A 10,025-nucleotide genomic window follows, 5' to 3' on the forward strand; every position below is an offset into this window, starting at 1 on the left:
CCCAGCTTTGTTCATGAATCTATCTGGGTTACATTCCTGATCAATACATATTCATTTGACTTCATTTTCTGAGCGTTGTAGTCCAGTGTATGGATATACTACAATTTAAAGTGTCCTTTCCCCTTATTAAGAATTTGGTCATTTCTACAGTTTTACAATAAAAAGTACTTTACTATTAGACTGTTAATTCTTAACCTTGTGTCATCAGAGGATCTTGTCTTCTTAAAACCCCCTTCTCGCAAAATTCGTGAAGCGTTCCATATTTTTACAGAAAAAAAAAAAAAAGAGAAAAAAGAAAAACCCCCTTCTCTTTGCAGCCATGAGAATTTGTTTTCTAGTTCTACTTCCTTTTTTAACTTCTCCCTCCCTCCCTGTCTTCTTTGCTGGCTCTTCTTCCTTTGGGAAATCATATTCATTCACCTTGTTGAAGAAATTCCATTTTTAAGCCTGCCTCTACTCTAGACCCATATTTTTAATTGCTTTTTATAATATTTCCACAGAAGTAGCCCACTGACTCCTCAAAGTTAATAGATAATGTATGAATTCATTACAAACCTTTGCAAACATTCTCTGAGTCCTGTCCCTCATATTAGCTAACGTAATAACTCAAGAACTCGGTCTGAAAATCTTCAAGCGTTCCCTCTCTTTCAACCATATCTATAGGGATCACAGGACCTACAAACACAATCTCTACCAAATGTATATCTACTTCTTCTTTTGTCCTCTTACTGCCTTATTCAGATCTTTTCTCCTACCTTGGCCACTGTAACAGTTCTCTTGTCTAGGCGTTCCTTTTGATTTTTCTATATCTAATCTTTTTCCATACTGAATCCATTACATGACCTCTACAAGATATCTTTCATAGAGCTGACTATGTTACTGGTCAGCTTAAATTTACCACGTACCTTAAGAATAACTACTGAACAAAATTCAATCCCTCCCTTCCTTCAACCCAAATTTAGACTCAACCTACTTTCCAAGTAAGTCCTATTTTGATTTCAACACTCAGCTTTTGCTCCACTTAGAGCTTTCCATGCTCCACAGCTTTCTTTAGTGGTCTCTAAACATGGAAGGCCCATCTCCCTTTGTTTTTGTCTCAAGATGCAACTAATCATTACAGGTCTACCTCAAAGGTCACCTCCTTTGCAAATGATCCCCTAGGATTTTTTAAATATACATTCTCTATTTAATGCTTAAAGCACCTTGCCTTGCAACTGTTACGTCTAAAGGATGTTTCCATCCTTCAAAGCTTGTCATTTTTAATTATGTAACAGGTTACAATTCAATTTTAGTTCATGTTCCTGTTAATCTATTGCATATCATCATAAGGAAAAACCCCAACGAACTTTTTGGTCAACTCATAATAGTCTTATGCCCAAATATCTAAACTTTGGGCAAAATCTGCCAACTGACAAGCCAAATGTAGCCAATGAGGCAAACTCTGGAAATATAAACCTTTTTGCTTTTAAAAGGGCTTCCCTGGTGGCTCAGCTGGTAAAGAATCCACCTGCAATGCAAGAGACCTTGGTTCAATCCCTGGGTTAGGAATATCCTCCAGAGAAGGAAAAAGCTGCCCACTCCAGTATTCTGGCCTGGAGAATTCCATGGACTGTATAGGCCATGGGGTCCTGAAGAGTAGGAAAGAACTGAACGACTTTCACTTACTTTACTTTGCTTTTAAAAACTATAGTTTAGCCTCATGTTTCATTTTTTAACTATGCCTGGATAATAGAAAGTTGGTAATAAGTAACAGAAAAGAAACAGTCATACCTTTACAGCTGCTTTTTCATTGGGGAAAGTAGCAAAAGCTGTATGTTTCTGAAAAACAATTAAGGTACAAATTATTTCAAATATAATTTCAATTTCTCATAAGGACGTCTGATATTTTACCAGCTGACAGTGATTTGACATATTAATAAAATCACAGAAAAGGCAGGAAATCAAGATCATTTAACTGACTACAAATTTCAGGACAGTGTTTTTGAATCAGTTTAGGATCAGACTTCTTTGAAATGAAAGCCTTGGGAGTGCACACACACAGCATGTTTTAAATATATTTTCAAGTACTTCAACCATCCGTACGTTTAAAAATCTCTACTATCCAGAGAGGTCCATTCTTAAACTATCCAAAATCATAAAATATGTTCCATGTATAACGCATCCAAAGATCTAAACTTTTCACTAGATAGCCAAATGCAAAGTTTAAATGGGTCTTTCTTTTCACTCAATTCACAACCTTGGCTGCATATTAAAATCACTTGGGGAGACTAACTATTGATGCCCTGTCCCATCATAGATCATCTGGCAGAAACATAACATCACCGTCACTATTTTAATGAAGAGCAATCATCTAAAACGTCTTCAGATATAATGGAAAATAAAGTAATTTTGTACATTCCTGGGTTGAACTTTCAATAGTCTTAAATTATCGCTCCCTGAAAGATTACGTCGTACGATTTTTATGAAGAACATCTTCCTCAAAAATCTAGAAATCCTCTAACTAAGCTTACTCAAGTTGTCGACTTCTGTAGTTGATCTCCTCTATTTTGATGAATGTCTTAACGTTGGCTTATAAGCAAACCAAAATCTTTAAGTGCCCCTTTTTTAAAATATTTTTGAGAGTACTCTTGAGTTTAAGAGAAATACTTCTAAAATCCGATTAGTTTAGAGATTCCCAGGGTGGGTGAGACACGAACTATAACTTCTGTCTGCTTTGCCTTTCTCAATCGCCCTTTTCCTCAGCGCGGCAACTAATCGAGGCACAAGCCAATTAAAACTTGATTTGGGACGAAAGATATTTTGATATAAAAGAGGAAAGACGGGGAAGGGGAAGAGGAAGCCCCCACTCCACAAGCGCATCTTCCCCACTCTTCTTTTTCCTTCTATCAGAACTTCCCTTCCCCAGGTCACCAGCATAGGATCTTCCCCGGAAACTAGAGGCTCGCGCGCTCTTACCAGGCGGCCTTTATCAGACAGGACACGCACGGACTGCGCCCCGAAATACTTCAGCAAGTCCTCTTTCTCCTCAGCGGTAAGCTCGGCTGGCAGGTGCCTCACTAGAAGGGTTCGGTCGCCCCGCGGGGGAGAAAGAGAAACAGAGCTCTGGCATCCTCTGGACATAGGCAGCGGCTGTTCTGGGGCCGCCATTTCTCACACAGACTCAAAACCTGAGAAGCCGCTGAGGAACGCGCAGTAATCAAAAGAAGCGGAGCTAAAAGAGTCTTCTTCCACTCCGCGCTAAGGATTCTGGAAACAAGGAAATAACGCGAGACGGTCGCCTTCTCGCGAGACCTGCACCACTGACGGTGACAACTTTTCGGGGACAAATTCCTTAGATTGGAACGGGAATTTCCACAGTGATGGGAAACCAAAATGATTCAAATTCCAGATAGCTGCTGATGATGTTTAAAACAAAAATTCCCCCGAGAGAGGTGTGAGGATTAAAATGTTAAAGTACGACGGACTTCAGCCGCCTTTTCCGAAGACGAAGTTAACAAGGACAGAAGGACTTACTGCTGCGCATGTGCGAGCGGCGCTCCGGTCTGGGCGTGGCACCGGGGCTGTCCCGAATGGCGCTTGTTAGGTTTCTAATCCTGGCAGATTTCCAAGTGCTTGTGATTGACTGACAAATACAGGGTGTTTGCCCACGGCACTGGGATGCCTGAAGGTTGCACGTTTGTTTCTTTTTCGGCTCAGTATCCTTCACATAGCCAGGCTAACTCAGTTTTAAGGAAGAAAAAATTGAGACACAAACCGTGTTTTGTTTTGTTGAATCATGGGACCCAGCAGCCTGATGAGGTATGGCCATTGTTCCCTTTTATGCAACTAGCTGCCTCTGGGGCTTAGTGGTAAAAGAACGCAGGCGACACAGGTTGGATCCCTGGGTCGGGAAGATCGATCCCCTGGAGGAGGAAATTGCAACCCTCTCCAGTATTCCATGGGATTCTCCCATGAGGCCAGAGGATCCTCTTAGGTTACAGTCCTTAGGGTCGCACAGAGTCGGACAGGACTGGCATGCAGGAAGAGATACCCTAACATCACTCCCTAGTTTACAGTTGAAGACTCTGATGTGTACAAGGATGTGTAAATCACATAGCCAGTAAATGAGAGAGCTGGAATTTGATCCTGCTAGTAAGACTGGACTTTACACTATTCTGCCCTGTTTCTGAATGGAGTGAGCCTGAGATGTTTACTTATTCCATACAGTGAGGGCCTTGAGAATTCCAGGTAGAGGTATTTTAGGTGCAGCAACTATAGTCTGGAGGTCTAAGGTGCCTCTTACTGCTCTTTTTAATTTGCTACTTGATCAGATGGTAACTGGATAGCAATAAATAGTATACCAAAGGAGACGGCAATGGCGACCCACTCCAGTGCTCTTCCCTGGAAAATCCCATGGACGGAGGAGCCTGGTAGGCAGCAGTCCTTGAGGTCGCGAAGAGTCAGACAGGACTGAGCGACTTCACTTTCACTTTTCACTTTCATGCATTGGAGAAGGAAATGGCAACCCACTCCAGTTTTCTTGCCTGGAGAGGCCCAGTGACGGCGGAGCCTGGTGGGCTGCAGTCTATGGGGTCACACAGAGTCGGACACGACTGAAGCGACTTAGCAGCAGCAGCAGTATACCAAAGTTTGGCTCCCGTGGAAAACGGATTGGGGAGCGGGGAAGGGAAAAACGAAAAACGAATAAAAACTAGAGAAACCGTGACGGACCCATCCACAAAATGTCATGTATGGAGAGCCAGATCATGAGGGCCCTATGGGTTAGTTCGGAGTCTTGATTATCTGAAAAGCAATTGGAAACTGACACAATTTTTTAATAGAGCCCTGTGTAAATGTGTATGTAATGATTACATGTTAGATATGAAAATTTCTCTGGTTGCAATGTGAAAAATGGAGTAGAAGCAGGAAGACTAATTGGGCTACTGCAGCGGCCTAGGCAAAAGACACTGTTAGAAATAGTATGGTAACAGTTGTTGTTTAGTCGCTAAGTCATGTCCAACTCTTGCAACCCCATGGATATAGCCCGCCAGGGTCCTCTGTCCATGAGATTTCCCAGGCAATAATGCTAGAGTAGGTTGCTATTTTCTTCTCTAGAGGATCTTCCCAACCCAGGGATGGAACCCACCTCTCCTTCATTGGCAGGTGGGTTCTTTATCACTGAGCCAACAGAGAAGCCCTTGGCAACAGTAGATATGGAGAAAACAAACAGGAATTGGGATATATTTTGGAAGTAGAATTAATAGATTTGCAGATGAAAAAGAGTAGTTACACATAAATTTGGGGGTTTTGGCTTAAGTCCCAAACCATCTAGGTGAATGATGATGTCATTTACTGAGGATGAGAAGAGTTCCTAAATTGCAGCTAGTTTAGGGACTGTAAGGGAGGAAGGAAAATGTTAAATTTAAAGAACCTATTCAGTATCCATTTTTAAAGTAGGTAGTTGGATGTGTAAGTATGGCATTCTGGCGAAACAGCAACACTGGGTACATATGTAGCATCAGCACATGTAATATTTATATCCAAAGTGTAAGAGTATAAGTAGAGAGAAATGGGACCAGTATTGATCCATGGGGAATGCCGGTGTTGAGAATTGAGAGGAGGAAGAACAAAGCAATCCTTTCTCTCTTGGCACTTACGTTCTAGTAGTAAAGACGGACTGAAACATGTGGATGAGTAAGTAAATGGGTTCCTTTTGGAGAATAAATAAGTGCTTTGAGTGAGAAAGAAAAAAATAATACAGCCAAGGTAGAGAGAGAAACTGATTAGTGTGCTCAGTTGCTAAGTCGAGTCCGACTCTTTGCAGCCCTGTGGATTGTAACCCACTGGGCTCCTCTGTCTATGGGATTTTCCAGGCAAGAATACTGGAGTGGGTTGCCAGTTTCTCCTTCAGGGATCTTCCCAACACAGGGATTGAACCTTCATTTCCTGTGTCTCTTGCTTTGGCAGGCCAGTTCTTTACTGAGCCACCTGGGAAGCCCAAACTGATTGGAGCATGCTGCTTTAAACACTATCTTTGGAGGCTTTCTCCAGCATCTCTTACAGTTATCATATATAATTAGCATATGGGGTGTGTGTGGGGGGGGGGTGTGGGTGTGTGTGTGTGTTAATCACTCAGTCATGTCTGACTCTCTGTGACCCCATGGACTGTAGCCTGCCAGGCTCCTCAGTCCATGGGATTTCATAGGCAAGAATACTAAAGTGGGGTGCCGTTTCCTTCTCCAGGGGATCTTTTCAACTTAGGGATTGAACCTGGGTCTCCTGTATTGCAGGCAGACTCTTTAATGTCTGAGCCACCAAGGAAGCCCTAGCATATGGTAGGCATATGTATATATTTGTTCAATGAATGAGTTCATGAATGGATTAACTTTAATATTATCCCTTCCTCTTATAGTCAGTAATAGCTACATCAGTCGTCAAGATAAGTTTAATTGTCTTTACTATAATTGAGCTATCACAACTCAGTGAGATAAGAACATGACAACATTTTATTTTCTCTTTACTTAATTGCTTTAGTGGTAGTCAATTGAATACAACTTATCCTTCCCTTGACAATAACTCAGGCAGATTTCATAATATCTTGGTCACCCTCAGTTACTAATAGTCCAAGTTGGTTTTGAAATATCATCTTCAAACTCTAATAAATTCACAATTCTTACCCTACCCTCGTATAAGGCTTGACCTGAGGGATAGGAGGAAGATGTGATTTGCTTTCGTTTCTTCCATGTTTAAGTGCAAGTGGCTGTGGTCTGCTTTGGGTTGTGCTTCTCTCATTTCCTTTTCTTATTATAGCCCAGAGCTTCCCAGACTTTTCTCAGCTTATGGTACCCTTATTGTTTTAGTAATTTTTTCACAACATCCCTCACTGCTTCCTTGTTGCCTATTACCGCTCTTTTTTTTTTTTTTTTTTTAGAATCTTAGTTGCAACAGGTGAGTTCTTAGTTGTGTCATGTTGGATCTAGTTTCCTGACCTGGAAATGCCCTCTGGGTTTAGAGAGCAGAGTCTTAGCCACTGGGCACCAGGGAAGTCCCACCTTTTGATTTTTAAGAGGCACTGCCACCTGGGCGGACTCAGTAAGGCTCAGCAATTATTCCATGTTATTTCTCTGCATTTTCCAACTCCCTTGTTAGATGGGACTGTACAATTCATTCCGGTCAGTGGGCTGTTAATGAAAGCAACATGTGTCAATTCCAAACTATATTATGGAAGAAGAGATGTGAAAGCAGTGATTGTAGGGGCTGTATATTAAGGTCAAAGAGCTGTGAGGTAAACACTGCATAGAATACCTACCTGGTCACCACATCAATGACAACTGCCCTACAAATGTGCTTGACTGTCTCCAAATTTTGCATAAGTAAGAAATAGCTTTTATTAACTTTTATTGAATAAATACACTGTTAGTTTAGGGCTAGGTAATTTTTTTTCCCATAGTAAAGCCTATTCTTTCACCATTAAAAATATACTCTGTGATAGCTCATTTTATGTGTCAGTTAGACTGACCACAAGGTACCCAGATTAAATATTATTTCTGGGTATGTAGCTGAGGGTGTTTCTAGATGAGATTAACATTTGCATTGGTGAACTCAGTAAAGTAGATTGCTTTCACTAATGTGGATAGGCATCATATAATCCGCTGAGCACCAGAATACTACAGAAGGTGGAGAAAAGAAGAATCATCCCCTTTTTCCTGCCTCACTGATTAGGCTGAGACATCTTATCTCATCTTCAACAATCAGACTGGGTTCTGCACCATCAACTCCCCATGGTTCTTAGGCTTTCAAACTTAGGCTGAATTCCACCACCAGCTTTTCTGGATCTCCAGCTTGCAGATGACACATCATGGGACTTTTCAGCCTCCATAGTCACATGAGCCAATTCTTCATAATAAATATATATATTTATATTTTAAGAATATATAAATGAATACACATTTTAATTTATAAATATATGATATTATATATATTATTATAAAATATAAATATATATTGGGTTGGCCAAAATGTTTGTTCAAGTGTTCCATAAGATGTTACAGAAAAACCCAAACTTTATGACCAACCCAAAAATAAATGTAAAATATAATTTTATTTTTATTTATTCAAGTATGAAAATACATTAATAAATCATACTTAATTTTTATATTTTTAAATTTATTACGCATGTGTAATATTATATATAATATATTCCTCAATATGTTTTTGTTACAGAAGCCACAGTGATTCTGTTATGCCCTTGGAACTCTCCAGTGGCCTTTCCTCTCACTTAGACTAAAAGCTAAAGTTCTTCCTTTGATTTGTAAGAGCTTACATGATCTAGCTTCTCCAGGGTAGTATTTAATACTTTTCGAACTTCATCTATTCTTTTCCCCCTCCTTCACACCGTACTATAGACATATGAACCTTCTCTCTATTCTTGAGTTTTTCAGACCCCTGACTAAGATCTTTGTACTAGCTAAAACTTTCAAAAATGTTTTTCCCACAGAGATCTGCATTTTGGCTCCCTAATTTTCTTCATGTCCTCAAATGTTGCATTTTCACTATATTGTTCCTTGTCCGTCAACACTGTCTCTGCACTTTCTGTTCTCCTTAGTGTTGCAGCAGCTGAAACACAGAAAACTAGATTTTTCAATGCTTTTGTTATTTACTGCTGTGTAATAAACCATGCCAAAACTCTGTAGTTTAATAAAACCACCACCAAAGACTTATCCTTTTCCTAAGACAGAATGTATTTTTATAGTTCAAATCATCATATATACATTTTATTATAGTTAACTGAGTGTGTGTGTGGTTTCCCCCATGCTAGTAAGCTTGAAAATAGGAATTGCTATATTGTTCTCTGTATCCCCTAAGCATTAATGTATTCCTTCAGTTCAGTCACTCAGTCATTTGTGACTCTTTGTGACCCCATGGAGTGCAGTAGCCAGGCCTCGCTGTCCCTCACCAACTCCTGGAGCTTACTCAAACTCATGTCCATTGAGTTGGTGTTGCCATCCAACGATCTCATCCTCTGTCATCCCCTTCTTCTCCTGCCCTCAATCTTCCCCAGCATCAGGGTCTTTTCCAATGAGTCAGTTCTTCCCATCAGGTGGTCAAAGTATTGGAGTTTCAGCTTCAACATCAGTCCTTCCAATGAATATTCAGAGCTGATTTCCTTTAGGATGGACTGGTTTGATCTCCTTGTCATCCAAGGGACTCTCAAGAATCTTCTCCAACACCACAGTTCAAAAGCATCAATTCTTTGGTATTCAGCTTTCTTTGTAGTCCAACTTTCACTTCCATCCATGATTACTGGAAAAGCCATAGCTTTGACTAGATGGACTTTTTTTTGGCAAAGTAATGTCTCTGCTTTTTAACATACTGTCTAGGTTGGTCATAACTTTTCTTCAAGGAACAAGCATCTTTTAATTTCATGACTGCAGTCACCATCTGCAGTGATTTTGGAGCCCAAAAAATAAAGTCTGCCACTGTTTCCCCTGTTTCCCCATCTATTTGCAATGGAATGATGGGACTAGATGCCATGATCTTAGTTTTCTGAATGTTGAGTTTTAAGCCAGCTTTTTCATTCTCTTTCACTTTGATCAAGAGGCTCTTTAGTTCCTCTTCTTTTTCTGCCATAAGGGTGGTGTCATCTGCATATCAGAGGTTATTGAATTTCACCCAGCAGTCTTGATTCCAGCTTGTGCTTCTTCCAGCCCAGCGTTTTTCATGATGTACTCTGCATATAAGTTAAATAAGCAGGGTGACAATATACAGACTTGACGTACACCTTTCCTGATTTGGAACCAGTCTGTTGTTCCATGTCCAGTTCTAACTGTTGCTTCCTGATCTGCATACAGATTTCTCAAGAAATAGGTCAGGTGGTCTGGTATTCCCATTTCTTCCTGAATTTTCCACAGTTTGTTGTGATCTGCACAGTCAAAGGCTTTGGCGTAGTCTATAAAAGAAGTAGATGTTTTTCTGGAACTCTATTACTTTTTTGATGATCCAATGGATGTTGCCAATTTGATATCTAGTTCCTCTGCTTTTTCTAA

General features: G+C 40.3%; 1 protein-coding gene across 6 annotated transcripts in view; it reads right to left on the reverse strand.

Annotated features, from left to right (window-relative positions):
• Positions 1-3,465, reverse strand: part of RNPC3 (RNA binding region (RNP1, RRM) containing 3) — a 31,314-nt gene extending 27,849 nt beyond the window's left edge. For all 6 annotated transcript variants that reach the window (XR_006268049.1, XM_043460486.1, XM_043460485.1 and 3 more), the window contains exons 1-2: positions 2,956-3,465; positions 1,771-1,818 (exon numbers count right to left, since the gene is read on the reverse strand). Coding sequence is in view for 5 of the 6 variants with exons in the window: in XM_043460486.1 (XP_043316421.1) it covers positions 1,771-1,818; positions 2,956-3,147 (240 nt within the window). In the remaining variant the exon portion in view is untranslated. The remainder of the gene's footprint in view (positions 1-1,770; positions 1,819-2,955) is intronic.
• Positions 3,466-10,025: the final 6,560 nt, after the last annotated feature.

Source organism: Cervus canadensis, chromosome 2 (genome assembly GCF_019320065.1).
Source record: "Cervus canadensis isolate Bull #8, Minnesota chromosome 2, ASM1932006v1, whole genome shotgun sequence".
Taxonomy (NCBI): Eukaryota; Metazoa; Chordata; class Mammalia; order Artiodactyla; family Cervidae; genus Cervus; species Cervus canadensis.